General features: G+C 44.6%; 2 protein-coding genes across 5 annotated transcripts; one reads left to right on the plus strand and one right to left on the minus strand.

The window, feature by feature from the left end:
* The first annotated feature begins 6,074 nt into the window (after window positions 1-6,074).
* Window positions 6,075-9,240, plus strand: LOC121266958 (bifunctional protein FolD 2-like). Of its 4 annotated transcripts, none has more exons than XR_005940951.1 (6): window positions 6,077-6,339; window positions 6,425-6,741; window positions 7,319-7,555; window positions 7,625-7,792; window positions 8,647-8,844; window positions 8,954-9,095. XR_005940951.1 is itself a non-coding variant. In XM_041170827.1 (5 exons), exons 1-5 carry the CDS (start codon window positions 6,171-6,173, stop codon window positions 9,125-9,127), a joined length of 1,065 nt encoding a protein of 354 aa, XP_041026761.1. In that variant the 5' UTR covers window positions 6,075-6,170; the 3' UTR covers window positions 9,128-9,240. The 4 variants fall into 4 exon arrangements, 2 of the variants coding, with proteins under 2 accessions (XP_041026761.1, XP_041026769.1); XR_005940952.1 differs by having other exon boundaries at window positions 8,932-9,093; XM_041170827.1 differs by lacking the exon at window positions 8,647-8,844 and having other exon boundaries at window positions 6,075-6,339; window positions 8,954-9,240.
* Window positions 9,241-9,584: 344 nt separating this feature from the next.
* Window positions 9,585-12,577, minus strand: LOC121266975 (peroxisomal adenine nucleotide carrier 1-like). Its single transcript, XM_041170855.1, has 5 exons — window positions 12,214-12,577; window positions 11,359-11,590; window positions 10,695-10,841; window positions 10,307-10,467; window positions 9,585-10,081 (listed from the first exon to the last, which is right to left on the minus strand). The coding sequence occupies exons 1-5, from the start codon at window positions 12,354-12,356 to the stop codon at window positions 9,799-9,801; spliced, it is 966 nt and encodes a 321-aa protein (XP_041026789.1). The 5' UTR covers window positions 12,357-12,577; the 3' UTR covers window positions 9,585-9,798.
* Between the last annotated feature and the right edge of the window lie 13,184 nt (window positions 12,578-25,761).

A 25,761-nucleotide genomic window follows, 5' to 3' on the forward strand; every position in this document is an offset into this window, starting at 1 on the left:
CCATTAAGCTCACTAAATTTGGAAGACGGTGATGATGATGGTGACGTTGATGGTGATGGTGACGTTGATGAAAATATTTTGAATAACATTTCAAATGTTGATCCTTATTGTCTTTTTTATGAAGATGAGTGATTTTATTTTAATACTTGGATTGAGAACTTATTTAGTTTTACAAGTATGTGTGTTGTTAAAATTTAAGACTTGTATTGAGAAGTATTATTGAGTTTATGACTTATTTTATTGTTATTTTGGAATATAGTTTGTGTGTATATATATATATATATTATAATTTATCCATGTATATACTATTCTGAAATGGTACCAGTACTGAAATATTTATCCGAAACGGTATACAAAACGGTACCAGTACTAAAATATTTCGTCCCAGTGCCTTGACTAAAACGGCCACCGAAACGGTATTCAAAACTTTGTTCCACACTATCCGTCTGGGAAACTGCTCTCTATTACTGCCCCATTGCCATTTGCCCAATGAGGGTTAATCTGGTTGGTCCCTTTCCGCTAGGGAAAGGCAGGGTAAAATACATAGTCGCCGTAATAGACTACTTCACTAAATAGGTGGAAGCAGAGCTCCTCGCAACCATAACAACAAAGACTATCATCAGATTTCTTTGGAAGAGCATCGTGTGTAAGTTTGACATTCCCAATAATATAGTCTCCGACAAAGGGAAGCAGTTCGACTCGGAGCATTACAAAGAATGGTGTCAGGAGTTAGGCATCCAAGTAAAATACTCGTCATCAGGACACCCACAAGCCAATGGATAAGCAGAGTCAACAAACAAGTCCCTCATCAGGATCTTAAAAAAGAAGTTTGGCGTCAAAAATGGAGAATGAGCAGAAGAGCTCTCAGGAGTCCTATGGGCCTATAGGACAACTGTGAAGACCCCAACAAGCGAGAAACCATTCACCCTGGCCTTTGGCAACAAAGCAGTTGCTCCTATAGAAGTCGGCTTGCCCACATACTGGACCAACCACTTTAACCAAGCTGAAAACAATGAGGCACTCGATGAACACCTCGATCTACTAAAGGAAAAGAAGGAAGAGGCGGAGATCTAGAACACCCTCAACAAAAGGAAAACTGAGTGTTACTTCAACATGCAGGTTAAGCCCAGGTCTTTTAAAGTATGCAACTTGGTACTCAAGGAAACGGGAGTGACAACCCAAGATGAGGGGAAGCTCGGCCTGCGATGGGAAGAACCGTACGTGGTCATCGCACCAATAGATCGGGTTCCTACCACCTAAAGGACAATCAGGGAAAGGAGTTACAGCACCCTTGGAACATCGAGTATCTGAAGAGGTTTTACCCTTAGATATTTTGCAAAATCTATGTCTTTTTATGAAAGATAAATCAATAAAGGTGGGTGGCTAATCGGTTCACGCATTTACCTACAGTTAGCCACCAATGTCAAGTCCAACGACTCACAGTACAACCAATGGGCATAGAGGTCACAAGACCCCACGACCTCAACAGTTAACCACTAGTGTCGAGTCAAAGACTCGCGGTACAACTAATGGGCATGAAGGTCACAAGATCCCACGACCTTAGCAGTTAGCCACCAGTGTCGAGTCAAAGACTCGCAGTGCAACCAATGGACATAGAGGTCATAAGACCCCACGACCCCAACAGTTAGCCACTAGTGTCGTGTTAAAGACTCGCGGTGCAACCAACAGACATGGAGGGCACAAGACCCCACGACCTTTAAAGTTAGCCACCAGTATTGAGTCCAAAGACTTGCGGTGCAACCAATGGACCTGGAAGTCACAAGACCCCACAACCTTTACAGTTAGCCACCAGTGTCGAGTCCAAAGACTCGCGGTGCAACCAATGAGCGTGGAGGTCACAAGACCCCACGACCTTTATAGTTAACCACCAGTGTTGAGTCCAAAGACTCTCGGTGCAACCAACAGGCGAGGAGGACAAAAGACCCCACGACCTCTACAATTAGCCACTAGTGTCGAGCCTAAAGACTCGCGATACAACCGACAGGCGTGGAAGGCACAAGACCCCACGACCCTTACTTGGCCACCAGTGTCGAGCCTAAATACTCGTGGTGCAATGCATAAGCATAGAGGTCAAATGACCCCACAACCCCTTAATTGGCCAAGACCTTTATTGAGTCCAAAAGATTCGCATAAAAAAGGGATACATCAACATTGCCTTTACAAAACTGAGGGCCGAAGTAATCTACAAAAAGGGATACATCAACATTGCATTTACAAAACCAAGGGCCAACATTGTCATACAAACAAAACATAGGTAAAGTAAGTATATGCTATTTCTGTGATGGCGAAGTCCCACTAGGCTTGGAACAAGAGGGCGAGGCAGGAAAGGCATCAGGCATGGTATTGTGCCCTAAGGTGTCCAAATATTGGCATGACACCGAGTCAGGTTTAAAGGCGTTCAGGTCCAGCCTCCCCAGGTTGGCCCTAGGGTTTACCAACAAATGGGCTCGTAAGCGAGCCATCCCAGCCCCATAACCGTACTCGAAGTCCCGGCCTCTAACGGCCCTGGTGGTGGCCACCTGAGGATGCAAACGAACCTACTCATCGTTGGCATAAGCTAATTGAGACTCCAACTCTTGTATCTTTGTCTTCTGCTCTTTGGTTGTATAGTCCAAGCGCATCATGGTTCTATTTTTCTTATCCAGAACGACATCGACCCTCCATGCTTTTCTTATAGGCGGTGAATCGTGACTCCAACCTTTCATAATTCCCCTTTGTCTCAGATAATTGAAGGTCGAGCTGCCTACACTCCTCTACATGTGACGTTTTCATCTCTAACAGCTCAAGGGCGAGCTTTTTACGCTCCTCTTCGGAGGAAGACAATGCCTAGGCAAACTCCCGGGAACACTGCTCAGCATCCGTTACTTCCGAGAGGAGGCTAGCACCTCACTCAGGCAGGATACTTGGGCTTTAGCAGATGCCCGTTTTGATTTTGCTAGCTGCAGAGCAAAACTGTCATGAGCTTGGAAGGATTGGGCATGAAGCAATTCGCCCCGTAGCTCACACGACTCATCACAGAGAAACTTAAGGTCAGCTTCTAAGGCATGAATGTGCCCATCAACTTGTTCCAAACAACACTCCACCTCAGTCTTTACGGCCAAGAGCCGAGTCATCTCTTTGAACCCTTGAATTCACCTCTCCCATACCTCATCTTCCCGGTGGGCGTGATCACTCACAATCCAAGCCACCAAGTTTTCCACCCCTGCACAGTACAAAGGCCAAATAAGATGGTCGTTACAAGCAAGAACATCCAACAATCAAGTAAGAAGATCATGTACAAAACAAGACAATACCAGGGACAAGAAATTCTTCAAGCGTTGAGACATCTCCGCCACTAGCCCAGAGGGAGGAAGGGGATACCCGGGTGTCTCCCCCTCGACCCTACTTGCTCTGGTCGCCGCTAAGTTTTCCCTAATGAGGAATGCACTAAAGGCACGAGAGGGGTGGCTGGAACTCCTGGCTCATACACAAACGCATCTTGGCATTCACCTTAGTCCCTTTCCCTATGGTCGCCAGGGCTCCCATTGCCAACTCTATCTGGATCGGCCCCATCTCTCTCTTCCCTCTCCTCTTTCAAAGATGACCCACCCCCCTCCCGAGGAGTTGAGGAGTCCCCATTCTATTAGCGGGGTTTCACCCCCCGAGATGGTCGCTGGAAGGGAACTTGGCATGGAATCTTGCAGACCATAGGTTTCAACACCACCTTCGCCTTCGACGTTGGTCTGGGCACCCTCAACTAGAGGGGCAACAACTTTAGGCGTGGCCATCCCATACACGCCCATAGAAAATGCATCGTAAATGTCTGCAAAAATCTCATCGCCATTAGGAATCGAAGTCGGGGAGAGAAGGAAAGGGAACTCGAGAAGGGGAGTACCCACTGAACTAGACTCGTTAGAGGGCAAGTCAAAGTCGAAGGCCGTCACCAGGTCAACGAGGGCTTGCCCCATGAGCCCATTGAGGTCGTCAAGACCTGGTGATGTTTGCTCCTTTTGAAGGCGTGAGGGTGTCGCCGCCAGAAGCCATGACTCCTTTCGATTCCACTTCCACCTCCACAGCGGCCTCTGTAATTTCACCCTCGTCGCCTTCATTATGGCGGGGGCATTTTGGGGATGCCTAGCAGATGGAGAAGCATGCCTCTTTGCTGAAGGTGTTACGACCTTAAGTTTACACCCCATGACATGGGCGCGATCAGGCACCACGAGGAACCTATTGATGTTGGCGGTGGTCAGAAGTTGCTCGGTCCCCAGGCCACCATCATTTTCTTTAGCCCAGTTGAGGACTATATCAACATGAGAGTGTTCTTTATCAATTAGCTCTAGCAAGAGATTTTTGTTGTTAGGGACTTTGCCCCAATTCGCACGAACAGGAAAATCTTGAATGTGCCTTTCGGAGGCAGGAAATTCCCAACCTCCACTAGAAATGAAGAAAAAATTTCTTTGTCATTGTTTGGCATTAGAGTGGCGGGGCTCAAACGCCGCCAAGCATTGTGAACAAACGCGAAGGCTACAAATGTTACCTAGCAATCCCTTTACGGAATAGAAAGATAGAAACTCCATGGCAATCAGATCTGGGTACGTCTCCCCAAGGTCATGTGGAAGACCACTCATGAGCATAGTAAAACACGATACGCGTGTGAATGAAGTTAAGCTAGAGCCAACCCTAGAAAGTCCAACATATTGCGAACTGGGCGAATGAAGGGAAATCGTAAGTCATGCGCTAGGGCACAAATAGGGAGGGCAACAGATCTCGCGTACCCTTCCTTATCAACGCATCCTCCCTCCGAAATGGAGATCTCCATAAAATCTGGGATGCAATAGGTGGACCTCAACTTTGTTAGGTCCCACTCAGTAAAGGTGGAACGCCAAGTGAGTCCTTCAAAGAATGGAGGGGCTCAGCAGTCGGAAGACTCCACAACAGCGTGGGAGGCCCTCGCCGGATTCTGGGTCGAATGTTGGTTAGGGGTACATGAGGAGCTGCGGTTAGCCAGGAGAGAGGATGTGAGAAATGAAAAAGGAGAAATGTAACACGGATGTGAGAAGAAAAATGAGAGAGAATGTGAGAAAACAAAAAGAGATACGGCGTGGATGGGAGAGAGGAAATGGATCAATAAATGAAAAAGGAGAAGGGGTAATGATGATAAGGTTCTCGGAAAGCCAAAAGGGTGACAACGCCGATAGTTACCATTATTTTGAAAGGGAGGGAATAAAAGTGCACGAATAGTTATGTGGGCCACATTTTTGGGGTATGACAATAAGTTTGGACCCACACCTTAGTTAACATGGATCCTCAATGAGATAGAAGGAAATGAAGTTTGAGTGGTCGCTTACCTCCCCAAGCCAACAAGGTAAGGTGCCTTCATGTGAATTAAAATAAGGTGCATCTATACGAATTAAAATGATATAAAATAAATTAATTTCCTTTGTGCCAGCACATAGAAAATTAGCAGGGTAATTGGAATAGATATTTAGGTCTATTGGCAATAAGCCCATGACTAAAGGACATGATCATCCTATTGGCCCAAGACTGGGGACTCATTGTCCAAGAGCCCACATGACCCACAAGCCTAACCGTATGATATGATAACGTCAATAGATCATGATGATTATCTCGTCCACTTATTACGGGATAACTAATGTCTTTCTAGATCCTCAGCACCTCTATAAATAATACATAAAAGTAACAAATAATGCACTTTTACTTATATAATCATATTGATTACACATCTTTAACTTAGGCATCGAAGCTCCTCTAGGCACCTAGTGTCGCTCTCTCATTTGTTACAAATCATCCAAACAGTTGGTGGTGTGAAACACGTTATTTACAGGTTCACTCATCACGTGCAAACTTGTGCCTCTAAGAACATGGAAGCACAAGGTTCTGACACATACCCTAGTTGCATGAAACTTTTGTCGAGATTCTTTGCCATCAACACCAAATCTTATTTGCCAATTGAAAAAGGGCGAGGTCCAATCCGAGGAATCCTTTCTTCCAAATCTTGTCAAGAATCGAATAATTCTACACCGCAATAAAATAAGACTCGAATCAAAGACGTACTTTTTATACCATGAATTGACATCTTCGGGGAAAAACGGTTAGATATTGATAAGACCCTGTACAAGGCAGACCGTGGGAGCTTGGGGGAGGAGAACATGCGAGGTGTTGGGAACTGGGTGTGTTTGGTCAGGCGTGGACTTGGAAGGAGAGTTCGCTATTCCTCGTCTAGATCTCCTCAGTATCCTACTGTCCTCGGTCCCAACTTTCCCAACGTTTGGATTCCCAGCACCAACACCCACCGTCCTCAATCCTCTGCAATTTTCCGTAAGTCGGCACTTTTTGTTTCGTTATTTATATTTACTTTTTGTTTGTTTCTTAAAAGCACTGAAATGTTGGCATTCAAAACCAGCCAAGGGTCAGACTGCTGCGATAATCGATGGGAATTTCATTGCACATGACATAAAGTCCAGAATAGCCGATGAAATACGCAGAACGAAGGCAGTCACTGGAAAATTTCCTGGATTGGCTGTTGTTTTGGTGGGTAAAAGGAGGGACTCGAGGACTTTCATTAATATAAAGCTAAAAGCTTGTGAAGAAGTTGGAATTGCAACTCTGATTGCGGAACTGCCCGAAACCTGCACAGAAAGCGAACTTCTTCATGTTGTCTCGGGTTTCAACGAGGACCCGTCTGTACACGGTATCATCGTGCAACTTCCTTTGCCACAAGTAATTTCCACAACTGCTTCAGTGTTCTAAATTTTGCCTTTCTTCATTTACTATGCTTTTGATGCCTTAAAAATTGAAAAGAAAAGGTTGTGTTTTTGCGAACTTCGATTTTCCTTGAAATGTTATGGCCTAGCTTCAGTTGCTGTGACCTTACTCTATATATATGGTACCTGAACAGATGCGTAGGACCTGCATTTTAATGAATTCCCATTTTTGCTTCTGAAATCTACTATTCGAAAGCATAGTTCTTGCCGTCAGTTGTGCTGGTGGCTGAGAATGTTCAAAACAACATGACGGACGTTATGGACATGCGTTCTAGACACCATATGTGTAACTCTAAGGGTACACTTTCTTTGTACCCGTGGACCTGAAAGAAATTAAGCAACAAGAATGGAAAACTGAGTATTAATTTATAGGCTTTAAACTCTTAGATACAATAGTTACAGATGCTTATCGGCTTATCTTGTATAATACAAGTTCAAAATACAAAATTCAAATAGATAGCTTTCTCTATCAAGCAGGGTTGTTGAGTTTGAAGCTTACTGGTAACATATCCTAATTTGAATGCTTGACGCAGCATTTGGACGAGGAAAAAGTTATGACTGTTGTGAGTCCAGAAAAAGACGTGGATGGCTTTCATCCCCTCAATATGGGTAATCTTGCAATGAGAGGAAGGGAGCCCCTATTCGTCCCTTGTGCCCCTAAGGGTTGCCTTGAGCTATTGCTTAGGTTAGGTGTGGAAATCATTGGAAAAAAATCCGTGGTAATTGGGAGAAGCAAGATCGTTGGATTGCCTACTTCCTTTCTGTTGCAGGTAATCTGTGCCTTTTTGCTGATACAGAATATATTATATCCATTGGCATGATGTACTTTTGGTGGACAGAGGCACCATGCAACGGTCACCACTGTGCACGCATTCACCAATAACCCAGAACAGATAACTTCTAAGGCTGACATTGTAGTCTCAGATGTTGGAATCCCAAACATGGTCCGAGGCAATTGGCTAAAGCCGGGAGCAGTTGTAATCGATATGGGAACCAATCTGGTAAAGGTAAGCAGTCAGAATTTTGCCTTTCCCTTGTCCTTGAAATTTTGAAGATGAAAATTTACTTACCCCAAAAGAAAAACCTGATGCATCAGTTTCGATGTCAGCTTATATGCAATAAATAGGGAAGGAACTAGTGCTGGTTAAGCTAGATGAGAAACTTATTTTCAAGTTGACAATTAAAACGTTTTTATTTTTCTCTGTTCTTATTTTTTGGATTGAGTGAAAAGTGACATGCATTATCTGATGCACTGGCATGAGATTGTAATTGTTGTAATTTTATTTGTTTGCACTTAAATGAGTCCTCATAGATGAGATTATTAACTCATTTATCCGATAAAGACATCTATCCTCGGTGTGGAGGACTGGAACAATGATCTCAGAGGTTAGAATCTCATATGTAACAAATGAACTTAAAAGATCTCCTTGCCTTTTCAATGTACATTTATCCCTTCACAGAAGAGCAGACTACTAATAGTATGGATTACACTATTTAGAAAATGTAGTTCTTTTCTAAGTATGACATTATACTCAGCTCTGGCCTTTAACCTGTCCACTAGTACAAGTACATATCTTCAATTGTACAAAAAAATTACATACTGACTGGAAAACAATTGTAGTACTTATTTTCTTACTATATGAGGCTCTTGCGCATGTTTGGCTGCATCTTTTGATTAACAATAGTGGCCCTGATTGTATGCTCAACTCAGGCACAGCCGCACATACCTGAACACATGTTATTCCATGTCATATAACTGGTCTAAATGAATGAATTATAGCCAATGGCGGATCATTGGTTAAGATGTCAGTCTAGCCAACCCTCATTAGAATAGCATGACATGCTAATTCTCTCCTTTCAGGCTTATGGTTGGAAGAGTTAATGTAATTGACTGACTGATTGGTCACTTACGATATGCAAGATAGGATAACCGCAATATCCAGATGGATGGATGACACCGAGTAACCCTATCCTTTGAGGTGACATTAATGTGTTTTCATGAGATTAGTCCCAAATGAGATACAAGCTTCAAGGAGAAAAATAACTTGCCTTGCAAGTGGTACTTGTTGCTCCATTCACTGTTTCACTAGTTCCTCTCCAGGAAGTGCTTCCTTATGTTGCTACTCTTTTGATGTTGAATAATCAGATGCAGTAATGATAATCTGCAGGACCCGAGTAGTCGCCGTGGATACCGTTTCACGGGAGATGTTTGCTATGAAGAGGCAATCAAGGTGGTGTCAGCCATTACACCCGTGCCTGGAGGTGTAGGACCTGTTACAATCTCAATGCTCCTCTCTAACACGCTGGACTCCGCTAAACGTGCATTTGGATTCACCTCGTGAAGTGGTTTCGTACATTTAATTATGTTAGTAGCTTTTCACCCAATGCACAGAAATACACAATCTGAGAAAATGCTAGTATCATTTGACTGATATATTAGATTTCTGTTGAGGTTTTTTATTTTTTATTTATTTATTATTTATTTATTATTTTTTTTATAAATATGTATGCTAGATTTGATTCATAAAAGTTTTCTAAATAATCTTTTCCGTTAGCTAAATTATTTCTGTTATCGAAATTATAGTTAAATTAATAACCGAAGAATTGTGACGTGCAAACCTTATTTCTGTAATAGAAAATTCAATAGAATATATATAGAGAAGTCCATACAGAGAAGATAAAGCGTAGAGAAGATCTACATCTTGTCAACAACAAAGCGTAGAGAAGATTACATCTTGTCAACCACAAAGCGTAGAGAAGATTACATCTTGTCAACCACAAAGCGTAGCATGCTGCTAGCAGACAAAACTATATTGATGTTTTATTTCGATTGAGACTGGCTACAGACATGAAAAAGGAAATCCCATTCTACAAAACTTTGCATTTTCCTTCTTGAGATACAAATTGATCTCTGGCCTATGCTGCTACATGACTCCACCAGCATGTACAAATCCACTGGACCCTCTTCGTTTATGAGGTTCGCAGGCCTAGCGTTCTCAATCTCATCACTAATTCAAGTGCTCTTTAGTCTGGGGCGGGTGACAAACAGATACCTTTTCAGTGCAAGCATTAAGACCCATGTTGTCTTTGTGATCTTCTCCTTTATCATCAAAAGCAACGCCGAACTCAGCACGGTCTTCAGTATCTGGGCATTTAATCCTTTGAAGAATCCCAGTAGGCCTTCTCTTTTCCAAATGGCGTACAGTGCACCTGAAACTGTCTTCTGGGTTTTCTGCTCAGCTTCTTGGTTCCCCCCATCTTCATCTGATTCCGCAGCCTGAATCATAACCTTACACCTTTTTGGAAAATTAACTCAAATATGTTAATGAATTTGTGATCCCTATACAAGTAAGGGTTAATGCATGCTATTTTCAAAAGATCTGCCACTTATACGTGGAAAACTTGCAGAAACGATTAGTTTTTAAATTGAACCCCATAGATGGTAAGTATGGGGTTCAAATAGCTCCCATAAATATAAACCATAAAATGCACAAGGAAGAATGATTGAAGACACCATCTACCTGATAGCTGGGTAAGTCAAGCAGGTAGCGACACACTTTGAAACTGCGCCCAACATGAAAGCAGAAAAGGCAGAAAGAGCTTCCGGGGATGACTCTGTACCTGTTTTCTGACTCGGCTTCCCCTTCAGTAGTCTCTGCTTCAGCTGATCAAATACGGTATACTGTACAAAATACATGTTCTGGTCTCAGTGTAATGGATTTTCTTGCAAGTTAAACCAACAATTTTAAGTGCTCACACAGAAAGAGAAAGTGGAAAAACCCATGAAGTAAAAAGAACATAGGTAGCAGTTCCCCATCTTCGATTAAACATATAGCTGGGATATTGTTCCACTCCATCAAAAATTTGAGAAATAAAAATCATCCTTGTCTAAATAATAACCTCAAGTACCTGGATAGATGGGTTTGATGTTAAAAGAAGAGATATGCCAATGCCATCAAATGCCTCACCCCAAGTGCCTTCTGAAAGGCTCTTCCAAAGTCCTTTGGATTTCCCAAACTCACTTGTCTGCATCCTCGAGGATGCTATGTCCAAGGGCTGTAAGATAAAGCCAGAGGTTAGACTATTTAAATATTTAGTATTGATACCACAAATGGGTCTATATTGTCATTGATAGCATTTTCTTTTTCTCAAGTTTTTCTTAACAGTTTGGTTGAATCTATGGCATCACTTAAGGATTTTGAGGAATCTTACTGTCAGTTTTTTATTATCATGGTCACCATGCCTCTGTACTTTTCTTGTAATGACTTTTTCCACCAAGTCCCTTTCTTATAATGACTTCCCTCTAGGGTACAGCCAGCACCCAATTTCATGGAAAATCACAAATGAGATAGTTTACCACCCATGTCATGTTTAAACAGCAACATTTAAAATTTTAAATAGAACCCAAACATGCACATCATTATACATCTACAAGAACGGAATACCTTTGGGAGCTCAATGAACAGAGTTCAAGCGCCATGCATTTTGAAAGAGCCGCAACAGACAACTAAATCAAGGAAACACAACTAAAGATGCTTCATTATCAAGAAAGAAGCATTAACACATTACTCGCCTGTATCACTATGACTGTACATGCCCCAGCAGCAGCAGCAATAATCAAGTTTGCTTTTGTTCCGATGGTTTTATTTCCACTTTTCTCCAAGTACAACCTTTTGAAGAAGCTGTATCCGTAGAAGTAGAAAAATTGTGAAATGAAGGACTGCAGGTTCTTTGTCCCAAGGCCCTGGTACAATGAAAGCACTTGACGGGTAGAAATTGCTTCCCGCAAAACATCGGAAATATTCCTGCACAAGCCATAACAATAAATTGTATAGATAATTTCATACACGAGTCTTGCCTCAAAATCTCAATTACATAATGTATTTTTACTGACTTTTGGGCTGTCATATTCAATTAGCCACAGATTAATTTCTTGAAAGGGTCAAACTGAGAAGACACTGATCCATATTGGATGAAGCATTGCATGAAGAAACTTATCATACAATTACTTACATGATTCAGATATCCTTATTTTCCATTTGTTTAAAAAGTGAAGCGAGTTTAGATGACAGGTTCAATCAATTGAGACTAGCAATCTAATTCCCCATGATTCATATAGAATATTTTTATCTCATTGATCATTATAACCTCGTTAGGAGATAACCATCATCCAAATAAAAGATAACCATCATCCAAATAAAAGACTGAAAGAAACATACCAAGCATTACAGAAACCCAAGCCAGGTCCCTGAACAGTAATTTACCCATACATGAGGAACCGTGGGAAAAAAAAAAAAAAAAAGAAAAATCTACAAACAGGTGCAAGAAAACTTATTCCGAAAAAGAAAACATCAAAATTAGCAAAACGATATAAAAAAATTATACGCGTGGGACGGAAAGTACAAGAAGAAAACGGAAATACAATAACCTGTACTTCTGCTGATGGGGAGCTCGAAGTTCGGCTTGATACTTGGTCTTACAGGTATCGAGAGGGTACAAGACTGTGGTGCTAACAAGAGCTCCAATGGCACCAGAGGTGGCCTCTGACAAAGAATCCAGATCAAAGCCCATCTCAAGGAAAAAATAATTGGGGATCAGAGGAATAAACGGAAAAGTTATGAGATTGAGGCATGGCGCAGTGGCATACAAAAATTGATTGGTTTTCACAGTCGTGTCTCTTCGGGAAACAGAAACGTAAACGTATGGAACTTCTCCTCTCTCGCTCTCTCTCTCTCTCTCTCTGTCACTCACTCACTCACTACGATCTTTAAAATGGCTTGGGCTTCAGGACGCTGCTACTGTTTACAAGCGGCCGGATAATCTATTTAATTAAAAAAAAAATCCAAGTTTTAACTGATGACTTGGCATTCTGTCAAAAGTTTTAAGTTGTGTTTAGATATTAAAATAAGATGAATTGAATTGAGTTGAGATGATAAAATATTATTAGAATATTATTTGTTATTATTATTATTATTTTGAGATTTAAAAAAATTGAATTGTTTATTACATTTTGTATTGGAATTTAAAAAAATTATAATGATGAGTTGAGATAAATTGAAAAGAGTTAAGAATCCAAACGAAGCCTTAATGGTTGGCAAAGATTCAAACCGTGCAATGATAAAGTTTCATTAGAACCGACGCGACGCTTTGAATTAAAACCTGACGCAATCATGACCTTTTCATCGTGTAAGATGCGATGCGGAGATTCAAGATGAACCGACGCTTTGAATTAAAACCCAAGATGAAATATTTCCCTTAAGAAAAATACTATTTTATCCATTTTGTTTGACTGTCTTATTTGATCGCTAGTCAAAAATTTTTTATATTTAAAAATTAAAAAAGTAATTTTATATGTATTAATGTATTTTTTTTATTTTTTAAAAATATTTAAATATATTAAATAAATGTAAAAAAAAAAAAAAAAAACGCATAGACGGTCAGCGGTAAAGGCCGGCGGCATGGTAGCCTCACCCTTCCGTTAAATAATGAAGTGTTACGCTTTTGAAGTAATGTTTTCATATATAATTAAAAATAGGACTGAACAAAGAAGCCGATCGAATTTCACTTCCGTTTTCTCGACTTGACCCATTTAGCTTCTGATTCAGAACCGGAAATTACCCGACCCGTTTAAAAACACTGATTATTAGCCGATACCTGAATTAACACTGAATCACAACCACTAACGAAGAGCACTGCGCCACTCATCACCCCAATATCTGCACATCGAAAGTGATTCTCAGTTCCAAAACAAAAATTGAAACTTCAAAGATCTAATCTTTTTCGGATTTGTGGGTATTATGAATAGTTTGGTTTACGAAGGCCATTGCTCTGCCTCCCTCTCTCTCGTTTTATTCCTTCAACAGAGAAGCTCCAATAGTCCCATGCAGTCATTGGGGACAATAACACCAATTAAAGCAGGAAAAAACTTATGAACATGGTGGAACAAAACCAGAAAATCTCGCGTTGAAGGAGAGTTTTCATCCAGGAAAAAAGAAACCATTTTGAGGGTCAAAATTTTCTCCCGTGAGGAAGGCGAGAAAACCCGATTGAAGAAAAAAAAAAAGAAAAAAATGGTTTTGAAGGTGACGAAAGCAGGCATATATAGAAGAGTAATATTAAGAAAATACTGATAAATAATTATTTAATAGTAATAAATATATTATATCATATTTAATAATATAAAAATAAAATTATAATACGATGTAAAGAATTTTTCTATATAAAAACTAGAGTCTAGAGCAGGCATGATCACAGATTCACGTGAGTGGCACAGAGAGAAAATAAAGAAAAAGGAAAACAAGGACGGTACCTAGGGACTATTCATGACCTATGGTTTATATTGGGAAACTTCCGGATTGTTTGAATTAATTAATATCTAGAATTGAAATAAATAGGAAAACAATAAAGACATGATCATTACTCTTTCCACAATATTACATCAATGGGGTGTCTATGGACAAACAGAAAACAAAGAAACAAAAGATAATGAATGGGAAGAGAGGCGTGTTTATGGGGGACGAGGTTTTTATTAAAAAAGATTGAAATAAATAAAATTGAAACAATCATAACCAGGTCGGGTTGGAATTTTCGAAAAACTTTTCGAGCCGAGTAATCAGTTAATCGAGTAATCGGCCAATCGGAATGCCTTTGGAACGGGTCGGGTCGTAATAGGGATTTTCGAGCCGGGTCGTGTCGGGTCGTGTTTTCTACTTTTCTAAAAGAAATTGCAGAAGCCTTCTTCCTTCACTCTTTCCGTTAAAAAATGTTTTCCTCTATTGCACTTTCTTCTTCCCTCTCTCTCTCAAATAAAGTGAGGTCAGGCCTTTGTATTTTCTGCATTCAACTGTTTCTCAAATGTGGAGGTGCTGAATTTCAAAGAAAAATTAAACAGGTTAGTCTCATTGCCTTTTGTGTGTTTATAGTATATATAGTCTATCTGTGCATTGCACATGTTTGTTCAGTCCTAAAAAATGAAGTAATACCATAAATGATGATGATGTTTTGGTTGTTTAGAAATTATGGGTCAAGGAAATATTAGTTTGGATGAAAATTTTACAAAAAATTTCAACTAGGTTTGGAAAAAAAAAAAAAAAAAGGTACTGGAAAGCATCTACAGAACTGAATATAAATAGTAATAAATACGACCATTCCATAAAAATTTACCTTGTAAAGGGTTGGTACTGATGTGGGGTCAAATTCTTCGCAACAGTTTGGATCAATAGGAACACATACATGATTTGGAATAGGGAGTGTTGATGTCGTGTTTCGCAACTCGAGCAGTATCGCAATGTCCAAGTTCCACATCGCCTGCAACAAGGAGGAAGAAGAGGCTCCGGTGATACTTGGGGTCACTCTGATGCCTAAGTCAATGGATAGTTCTATGAAGAAAGCTCAATAATACAGAAGGACAATAGGGCTATCAGACAAAGAGTGAGAGAGAGACTCCCGTAGAAGGAATCTCCATTATTTATACCTGATCCGGGTTCCACTGTTGAGGGAGATCGTGGGGTGTCAGGTGTCAGACCTGTCACCACTCATTTTCCTGTCGCCCCATTGTGTCAGTTTGGGGCCTAGCAGGAGATCATGTCGTGTCAGCTGTGCTAGGTTTGTCCTGCAGCCACCTCCTTGCCATGGCAGTGTGTCAAATCGCGGGCGAGCCGTTCTTCATACGTGGGGTGTGTCGTTGCGTGCTGGGTCTCATAACACAAGCATTGATCACAGTGTGCCTTGGGTCTGTTGAATCTGTGACCGAGCACGTGCTGTCGTCCGCGTGCAATTGGGCATCCTATCCGATGCTTTGTGATAGGACTCGTCAATTTGCCTAGCCCCAGGACTTTCTCCTTGGCACCTCTAAGCTTTGTGTCGATAGGCCATCCTGGGTTGGTTCACGCTCATTACCGGATCCTCCGGCTCCGGGTCTCCAGCTTTCTCCCTTGGGCCTGGAGTTTCATAGCTCGGCCTTCTTGGGCTCGGGCCCTTCTGGGATGGGCCACGTGCTAGGTGCCGAATCCTCTGGCCCGGGGTCACTAGCTTCCTCCATTCGGTTGGGGTTCCATAGCTCATCCTTTTTGGGCTCGAACCCTTCTGGGTGGACCCTCCCTCACAATACCCAATGAATTCCTATCATGGTCCCGAGATGGGAATTCATAACTCCTCCACTATGGTTCCACCCGTTCGACTTCCGTTGCTTCAAGTTTCTTGAGGCCTCCCCTTCAGTTTCTGCCGATTCGGTTTCTGTCAATTCGACTTTCTGAGGTCACTTGCTCGCTCAATAAATTCATCTCCTCGTTTCCTACAATCGTCCCTTTTCTCAAAGGTTGATTGGACGTGTCGGCTATCCCTTTCCACACTCTAGGATCTTATTGGTCCGTGCTACCCATTCTTTTGACCCAACGGTTGCCATGCATGCCGTCGTTTAGGCTGTTGGTGCCGCGTGGCTTTTGCTGACGTCACTTCCCTTAATGCTGCTTCATTTCCCGAGCCCCCTACAGCTTCCCTCCCTTATTTAAGGCGCTCTCCCCCTTATTCTTCCTTCTCCATTTCCTCTTCGAAAATTCCCCCTTCGACTGTTCTTTCCTTCTCTATTTCCCTAACCACTTATTCCTTCTCCATTTCTCTCGTTCCCTCTCCAACCTTTGTGCTCTCCTTCCTTCCTCTTCCTTAGTCACCATTTTCCCGCTGCTTTCCGTCGTTACGATGGCACCTATTGATGTCGTTTCTCCATACTTCGGGGGGAAATGCTGGGTTTCCTTTATCTCCGGCACTGACCTCAGGGCATTCCACTCCAAGTATAGGATCCCCCTTTCCGTGGTTCTGGAGATGCCTCGAGGTGAGCATGCAGTGAACACTGAACGCATTGCAACGAGGGTGGCTCTCTTCCTACTAATGTTCGTCAATGGTCTTCACCTCTCATTCTGTCACCCGGTTCGAGAAGTTTTAAATTACCTCGAACTGGCCCCGTCGCAGCTCCACCCTAACGCATGGCGCCTCATAATTTCCAGTTGTATCATTTACCGAATGGTACTAAGCAAGACCCCTGAAGAATATCCAGACCTGACGCCTCTGGAGTTCTTTTACTTATATCGACTTGTCTACCGACCGGATAACGTCTTCAGCTTCCAAGCTTGGTCTTCAGGCCGAAAGATAGCTTTGCTAGAGCAGGCATAAAGGAATGGTCCCGCAAGTTCTTCTCCATGTCCAGCCCGGACTGGGAATATCCTGAAGGGGAAGCTGCCCACAAGGAGTTTCCCATTCAGGTATGTTGGGGGTACCCCCCGTCTGCAGAGAGCCTAGAGCTTACCCTCAATCTGAAGGAAGAGGCTCGGTACGAGTTGGTCCCAACTTGGGTGTGGGCCCACCCAAATGAGTTGAAGACCGATGTGATCTTTTTTGACAAGAACATCCATGACTACTTAACCCGCCCAACCGCTTGTACGCCCTCGGAAGAAATTTCTTGGGTAGCATCCCACCTCCTAAGACTCGGCCCTCTAGTCGAAAACGCACCTTGCATCCTTCTAGCCGCCGGGCCAAGCGACCGAAGGTATGCAAATTTCTCCCTCACAAAGTGGTGAGGCCGAGGGCTCTACCCCTTCTGGTGGTCAGGTCAGGGAATCTGGAAGTCATTCCCAAATGCCTCGTGTCCAAGAGTTCGTGCGTGCAGAGATTCTGGTTCCCTCGACGTGAGGGACAACGACGTCATTTCTTAGCTGTTCTGGCCTTGCTGCCAGTCCTTCTGCTTCAACCAGTTCTCGACCCGCCGATCCTTTCTAGGACCCATTGCTTCCTTCTGCAGAAGAATTGGAAGCTTGCGATCTTCAAGTAGAGTTTTTCACCTCACTAGTGCACCTCTTCCCTCACGAGCCTTTTACTTTTTTTTTAGGATACTCTTCAGGAGGAGACTGTCGGTAGGGTGCTACAGGTAGGTTCATCGGCCGGGCTCCGAGATGCAGAGCAACCCCCTTCTCAAGACTCAACTCAAAGAAATGTTGAGGGCGAGGGAGGCGAGACGACCCTGGAGCCCAGGTCTCGGGGGGAAGAGTCGAGCCCTTCCCAAGGCTCAACTCATGGAGACAGCGAGACAACCCCTGAGCCAAGCCCTTCCCGAGCCTCTGCTCATGGAGACACTCATAGAGACACTATGGACGATGAAGGTGACTCGACCTTGGAGCCCGAGTCACGAGAGGCAGAGTCAAGCCCTTCCAAAGCCACAAGCTCAAAAGGGACGCGGGCATAATTCGTCTTCCACGACGAGGGGGGAAAGATAAAGAAGAAAAAGATGGAGAATAAGGGGATAAAGAAGGTGAGGAAGGTGAGGGGTTGAGTCCCGAAGCTCCTCCTGCTGCAACTCAGAGCTCGACTGAGGATCCTCCCCATGTCATCAATCTGAGTGACAACGACAATTCTAGAGCTTCAACTTTGTGGCACTCAGGCCATGCAATGAGACTTGGGATCCCTTCCCAATTTTTCTTGGCAACTGGTAGTTGCCGGTCCCTCATCTTCCTCCAGGCGGAGCGAACGCAGTCCCCAGCCTCGGCTCTGGACAAGGCTTAGGCCAATGCTTCCGAGCACGTAGGCCAGATGTTCAAACCCTTGTTCGCCCAGGTATGCTCATCTTTTTCTGCCAGCCTTGTTTCTTGCTTACATTATTAGTCACAAAATTCATTTTCTCCCTTCTTTTTCTGTAGGCTACGGACTAATTGGCCACAACAATCGGGGAGGAATTGGGAGAGTTAGAGGAGACTAACTGGGAGCTCGGTTCCTTGGGGAGCTTCGGGTATTTCAAGTTAAGGCAAGCGGCTCAAAGGATAAAGGATCTGAAGACCGAGTGGATGGAACTGATCAAGGAGGTGGTGTTCATGAAAGAACAAAACCAACATCTGGAGACGGTCGCCACGAGGCGCAAGGAGAAGAAGAAGACTCTCAAGAGCCTTTTGCGCAATGCCAACCAAGACTTCTTTCGTTTGATGTCGGAGAGAAAGCAACTCGAAGAGGCTTACATTGCATCCGCTTGGCCTCAAGAGGATACACCAACACCTGTTGCAGCACCCCAAGCTGGACTTGCATACCTTGTTTTTAGCGTCACTCCCTCTCAGTCCTGAGGAGCAAGCTTTTATCAAGAATTTTGGGAAGCTCGAGTATCCTCCCTTCCCCCTAGGCGCTCCTCCACCTCCTTCTTCCCAGTAATAGGCTCGAGCCTCCACCCATTTTTCATTTTGGCATGGCACCTTGTAATTTATATGCTTTTACGAATTGAATGAAAGATTGTTTTTGGCAACTGTTATGTTCTTTTGTTTTCTTTTTTCTCTCTTCCATCTCTCTTTTTGTGCAGTTCTGGCGAGGGCTTGGGGCCAGGTCCTGGGGCTCGGGACCTTACTTTGTTGGACGGGGGGTCGGGACCAAACCCTGAGACTTGGGGCCATACCCTGTAACAAGTCGAGGGACTTGACTTATCGAGTCAAGGGACCCGTCTTCTGGCGAGTGTAAGGACTTGAATTTTTTGGGCGGGTTAGTTCCAACTTCTGGGACTTGGAACCTTACCCCGCAGCGAGTCTAGGGACCTGTCTTCTTGCGAATGTAAGGACTCAACTTTGTTGGACGGGGGGTCAGTTTCGAGTCTTGGGACTTGGAACCTTACTTTGCAAAAAGTCTAGGGACCCGTCTTCTCGCGAGTGTAAGGATTCGACTTATATCGAGTCTAGGGACCTATCTTCTTGCGAGTGTACTCGACTTTTATCAAGTCAAGGGATTCGTCTTCTTGCGAGTGTAAGGACTCAACTTTATTGGATAGGGGGTCAGTTCCGAGTCTGAAACTTGGAACCTTACCCTACAGCAAGTCTAGGGACCCATCTTCTTGCGAGTGTACTTGGCTTTTATCGAGTCAAGGAACCGTCCTCTCACGAGTGTAAGGACTCGGCTTATATTGAGTATAGGGACCCATCTTCTTGCGAGTGTACTCGGTTTTATTGCATTAAGGGACCCGTCTTCTTGCAAGTGTAAGGAATCGACTTTGTTGGACGGGGGGTCAGTTCCGAGTCCGAGACTTGGAACCTTACCCCGCAACGAGTCTAGAGACCAGTCTTCTTACGAGTGTACTTTACTTTTATCTAGTCAAGGGACCCATCTTCTTGCGAGTATGAGGACTTGACTTTGTTGGACGGGGGGTCGGGACCAAATCTTGGGACTTGGACCCTTATCCAGCAGCGAGTCAAGGGACTTGTCTTCTTCCGAGTGTATGAACTCAACTTTGTTGGACCAGGGATTGGTTTCGAGTCTTGGGACTTGGAACCTTACCCCGCATCGAGTCAATGGACTCGTCTTCTTGCTAGTGTAGGGACTCGATTTTGTTTCATTTAGACAATAAGAGATTTGAGAAAAACATCCAGACGTTCTCATTCATTCATAATTGTTCGTACAAGTCGTTGCCTTACGCTTCTACACATAGTACTTTTTTAAGTGTTCAGCATTCCAGGGGTGGGATAGCTCGTGTCATTGGCTATCCTTGAGGCGACAAGAGCAGGGTTGGTTGCTTGCAGTGACTACATAAGGCCCTTCCCATCGTGGCCCCAACTTTCCTTCCTCTGGGGTAGTTATTCCCCTCTGTCGCAACACCTTGTTGCCTATCTTGAAGGGTCATGGCATGACTCTTTTGTTGAAGTACTGTTCCACCTTTCGCTTGTTACTCGCCGTTGGTATTGATGCTTCCTCCCTTCTTTCCTCTAGGATATCCAAGTTCTCGACTAGGCTTTCGTTGTTTGTGTCCAGGTTAAAGTGTTGGATACAGAATGTGGGCATTCTGACTTCTACGGGAATTACTGCTTCGCTCTCGTAAGTGAGAGTGAAAGGCGTCTCGCTAGTAGGGGTTCGGACAGTGGTTCGGTATGCCCATAGTACGCTTGGGAGTTCTTCAACCTACGCTTTTTTGTGCGCCCTTATCCTTTTCTTGAGGGTGGAGATGAGGTTTTTGTTGGTTGTCTCGGCCTGGCCATTGGCTTGAGGGTGCCCTGACGAGGAATACTTTATCTTAATCACGAGCTTTGTGCACCATTACCGGTAGTGTGTGCAGTCGAACTGTCTCCCATTGTCTGATACGAAGCTCTGAGGTATGCCGAATCGGCAGACTACCAACTTTCACAGGAACTTCATGATGGTTCAGGAGGTGATGATTGCAAGTGCGTCCGCTTCGACCCACTTGGTGAAGTAGTCGACCACAACCATGACAAACTTGGCTCCTCCCTCCCCTTGCTACAAGAAAGGGGCCAATCAGGTCTAGGCCCCATTGGGCGAAAGGCCACGGGGCCATGACTAAGGTCAACTCCTTTGTCGGGCAATTCGGAATCGGTCCGTGTTCCTGACATTTCGGGCATTTCTTAGCGAATTCCTCTACATCTTTAAGGGAATGGGGCCAATAGTATCCAGCATGGGTTACTCTTGCAACTAAAGCCCTTCCTCCCAAGTGGCTTCCACAAATTTCTTCGTGGATCTCTGCTAACAACTACTGGGTTTCGTTCGATGAGAGGCACCTAAAGAGCGGCTTAGAGAAGCCTCTTTTATACAGGACTCATTCCAGTAGGGTCAACCGAGCCACCTTGTTCCTAACCTTCCGCCCTTCTTCCGGGTCACTGGGTAGTTGCCTTTCCTGCAGAAACCTTTGGATATCTGTCACCCATTCAGGAGATGCTGAGGTTGTAACAGACACTTCCCCCCCGATGGACGGGGCATCGATCGTCCTGATCACAGTGTGTTTTGAAAGTATAAGTTCTTCCTACCCTGATGCAGCCCTCACTAGGCAGTCTGCCTTCTAATTTCCCACCGTCAATACTTGTTAAATCCTAAAGTAGCGAAGCGGTCGCGCTCGTTGCAGACCAATTGGAAGTATTTATTCAGTCTTTCTCCTTTCATGGTGAATTGCCCTAGTATTTGAAAACCATAACTTGGGAATTAGCCCTCACTTCTATTTCCTCAGCTCCAAGTAACCGTGCGATTGACATTCCTGTTAAGAGCGCTTCATACTTGGCTTCATTGTTTGTCACTTTAAAGGCCAGCTTGATTGCATAGCTGTGCTCCTCTCCTTACTCGGTGACGATGTGCACCCCTGCTCTTCTGCCAGCCCGGCAAGACGAGCCGTCCACGTAAACATGCCAGGGTTTTCCTTAGGGTGCACCCAGTACTTCCTCCGAGAAACTAGTGAACTCAGCTCGAGGCTGGTACTCCATGTCGAATTCGCTGAGCTCGATTGCCCATTTGGCGAGCCATTCCGAGGTATCTGATTTCTGTAGCACTTTCTTGAGGGGGAAGTCAGTGAGCACTTTCATCAGGTGGGCCTGGAAATACGACCGTAATCTCCTGGCTGCGATTATTAGGGTGAACACCAGTATTTCCGTTCGGGGGTACTTTACTTCTGCACCTCAAAAGACTCGGCTCATGTAGTAGACGGGCCGTTGTCCTTCTTCCGTTTCTTGAACCAGTATAGCAGATACAGCGTGTGGGGACACTGCCAAGTACACAGTCAAGGTCTCACCTAGTCTCGTTTGGCATAGCAGTGGAGGGACACAACTTCAGATCGGTGAAAGCCTTTTCGCAAGTCTCATCCCAATTTTGGGCTTCCTCAGGACTTTGAAGAAGGGCAAGCAGTAGTCAGTTGATCGGGCGATGAACTGGTTCAGGGCTGCCACTCATCCGGCCAGCCTATGGACTTCATGAAGGTTATAGGGGAAGGCATTCCCATCACTACTTCTACCTTCTCGGGATTCGCTTCGATCCCTCTCTCTGAACCCATGTACCCCAGGAACTTACCTGTCTTCACACCGAACGCACACTTCAATGGGTTGAGCTTCATCAGATGTTGATGAAGGACGGATAATGCTTCTCGTAGATCTGTTAAATGTTTTCTGGTCTCTTTGTTTTTACCAAGAAATCATCTACGTACACTTCCATATTTCGACCGATCTGCTGTTTGAACATTCAGTTGACTAACCATTGTTAGGTGGCCCCTACATTCTTCAGGCCAAACGGCATCGATTTGTAGCAGTAAAGTCCTCGGTCTTTTATGAGCGCTGTCTTTTCTTGGTCATCCTGGTTCATCCTGGTCTGGTTGTACCCAAAATAAGTGTTCATAATGTTATAGAGGGGATGTCCTGCCGACGAATCCACTATTAGGTCGATGCGTGGTAAGGGGAAGCTATTTTTGGGCATGCTTTATTTAGATCAGTGAAGTCGACACACATTTGCCACTTCCCATTAGCCTTCTTCATCAAAACTACATTAGATTGTCATTCCGAGTAGTGGACCTCTCGGATGAATCCTACCACCAGGAGACGATCTATCTCTTCGACTATCGCCCTATACTTCTCAGTGCTGAAACTACGTTGTTTCTGCTTAACATTCCACGTCGTTGGGTCGATGCAAAGTCAATGCTCTATGATGGAATTGTTGAACCCGGGCATATCCTCATGACTCCAGGCGTACACATCTCAGTGTTTGATGAGGAGAGATACCAGGGCTGCTTTTATCTCCGGGTCCAGCTTAGTCCTGATTTGGACCTGTCGCCCTGGTTCCTGCTGATCGACTGTCACAAGTTCCTAAGGCTCGTTGGGTGTTGCCTGCAGGAGGGCCTGTTCATCGCAGACTTCTCTGTCCCATTTAGTTAGGACCGGAGGTGAACCCAGCTTGAGTGCTTCTTCTGGCCTTTCAATCGATGCTACGACTTTGACCTCGTGCCTTAATTCTCGGTCGTAGCATTCTCGAGCCAAGACCTGCTCGCCATAGATTTTGCCCCACTCACAACTCGATGAGAAACTTCATTTTGAGGTGGTAAGTGGACGTTACCGCCTTCAAGCTGTTCAGGGTGGGGCGTCCTAGTATGGCATTGTAGGAGGATAGGGCTTTGATGACTAAGAAGTCGGTCATGATGGTCGCAATCCTGGGTGCCTTCTTTGCTAGGACTGAAAGAGTAATGGCCCCTATCGGTTGAACAAAATCTCTCGGGAAGCCCTTAAGTGGCATTGGGGGCAGGCGCAGTCAATATGAATTGATGCCCATCTTGACAAAGGCTTCTCAAAATAGGATGTCGGCCGAACTACCATTGTCGATCAGGATCCTTCGGGTTCTGAAGTTTGCCACTTGCATCGCTACCACCAACGCATCGTCATGTGGATGGAGGATGCCTTCTTCATCCCCTTCATCAAAGGTTATCGTGGTGCCTCTAGTATGCCGTAGCGGCCTACTTGCACCCCTTTCAGCGCTGAACACTTCCTTGTAGCGTGCCCTCTGGGCGTGTGCCTTTTGGGCCGACGAAGTGGCTCCACCTCCCGCATATCCTTCGGTGATTGTGTTGATCTCTCCGAGTGGTCTATCCTCCACTAGGGGCCTTCATCACCTTTTGTCCCTAGCTCCCTGCCAACTCGGGCTCTCTCCCAGCCGATAGCCCGGGCTCCTACCTCCTTGTCGGTCCATTTGATTCTCCGACCGTCCCTATTTTTCTACTCTTCTTCCTTTATTTTCTTCAGGGCATAGTAGTCCCGGGTGCTGTGTCTGTTATTCATGTGACACTCACAATACGTGCGGTTCTCCACCTCCCGGGGTCATTCTCTTTTGGGGCTCAAGTGTTGGTTCCCCCCTCTACCGCCAAGTTCGTGTGGACGTGCCCCTCCAGGGTTGAGTCGGTGCTTCTATATTTTTCTTCACATCTGATGCTCCCATCATTTCCCCTTATCAGTCGTAGTTGGGTCACTGCCCTGACATCTTATGCCGGCCCACTTTACCTCGGATCGTCACGGGGCAGTCAGGGCCTCGATGGTGTCTTCAGCATTAATGAACCCATCTGTTCGGTCCATGAACTCCCTTAGCGTGGTAAGAGTCTTTCGTGCTATCTCGGACATAAACGGATTTAGTGGCCAGATTCCTCCCAGGAGTGCTGCCAACGTGATCTTCTCTTCTTGGTCATCTGTGGTCATGCGCTCCCGATTGAACCGCGAGAGATATGACTTCAGATTCTCATCATCCCGCTGTTTGACAGTAAGGAGGTAAGCTGCCAGGCGTCTCCTCTTACGACTGGCCAGGAATTGCGTCATGAAGAGGAGGGCGAGCTCCTCGAAGTTTCCTATTGTTCCTGACGATAACAACCCAAACCAGGTCCAGGTGACTCCCTTAAGAGTTAATGGGTCATGTGGGGGTTGAATGTTTCCAGGTGCTCCAGCGGGTCTTTGGATCCATTGTACGCTTCCATCTGGGGAACTTTGAACTTGGGGGGAAGCGGCACAGCCATGACTCCCGCACTATACAGGAGGTCGGAGCTGACGAGTAGGTAGTCTACGATTGATGGGGTGTCTATCTTCTTCTCCATCTCTGCATATTTGTCCCCCAACTCTAGAATTTTGAGGTGCATCTCGCATCTCTCTTCTTTTGCTGCAGTGTCTATTAGGGCCCTTCGTGAATCGTCATGCTCATTGCCACTCAGTTTTGCTCCCCCTACCAGTTCCTGAGGGTTGCGTTCTCCTTGCGGAGCATCCCCGTTTCCTCTGTTAGCTTTCTTATCGTCTCCTCCATGCTTACGAGTCATGCTTCCAATGTTTCTTGCTCATGATCTCCCCTTCTTGTAGTTTGGGATCGCATTGCTGCTGGCATGCGAAGTGCACGCTTTTATGGAAAAATAAATCTTACAGACGGCGCCACTGTTGATGTCGTGTTTCACAGCCCAAGCAGTATCGCGATGTCCAAGTTCCATGTAGCCGGCAACAAGGAGGAAGAAAAGGCTTCGGTGATACCTGGGGTCACTCTGATACTTAAGTCAGTGGATAGTTCTATGAAGAAAGCTCAAGAATATATAAGGACAGTAGGATTATCAGACAAAGAGTGAGAGAGAGACTCCAGTAGAAGGGATCTCCCTTATTTATTCCTGATCTCGATTCCGTTGTTGAGGGAGATCGTGGTGTGTCAGGTGTCAGACATGCCACCACTCATTTTCCTATCGCTCTAGTGT

The sequence above is a fragment of the Juglans microcarpa x Juglans regia genome, chromosome 1D (genome assembly GCF_004785595.1).
Source record: "Juglans microcarpa x Juglans regia isolate MS1-56 chromosome 1D, Jm3101_v1.0, whole genome shotgun sequence".
In the NCBI taxonomy this organism is placed as follows: Eukaryota; Viridiplantae; Streptophyta; class Magnoliopsida; order Fagales; family Juglandaceae; genus Juglans; species Juglans microcarpa x Juglans regia.

What these genes read in the sequence shown, in the direction of transcription:
- LOC121266958 (XM_041170827.1), top strand. Translation starts at nt 6,171, where the DNA reads ATGCGAGGTGTTGGGAACTGGGTGTGTTTGGTCAGGCGTGGACTTGGA. An exon ending in TCAATCCTCTGCAATTTTCC is followed by an intron (nt 6,340 to 6,424) that starts GTAAGTCGGCAC and finishes ATTCAAAACCAG; the next exon opens with CCAAGGGTCAGACTGCTGCG. An exon ending in TGGGAACCAATCTGGTAAAG is followed by an intron (nt 7,793 to 8,953) that starts GTAAGCAGTCAG and finishes GATAATCTGCAG; the next exon opens with GACCCGAGTAGTCGCCGTGG.
- LOC121266975 (XM_041170855.1), bottom strand. Translation starts at nt 12,356, where the DNA reads ATGGGCTTTGATCTGGATTCTTTGTCAGAGGCCACCTCTGGTGCCATT. An exon ending in CCCCATCAGCAGAAGTACAG is followed by an intron (nt 11,591 to 12,213) that starts GTTATTGTATTT and finishes TGGCTTGTGCAG; the next exon opens with GAATATTTCCGATGTTTTGC. An exon ending in GTACAGTCATAGTGATACAG is followed by an intron (nt 10,842 to 11,358) that starts GCGAGTAATGTG and finishes TTTATCTTACAG; the next exon opens with CCCTTGGACATAGCATCCTC.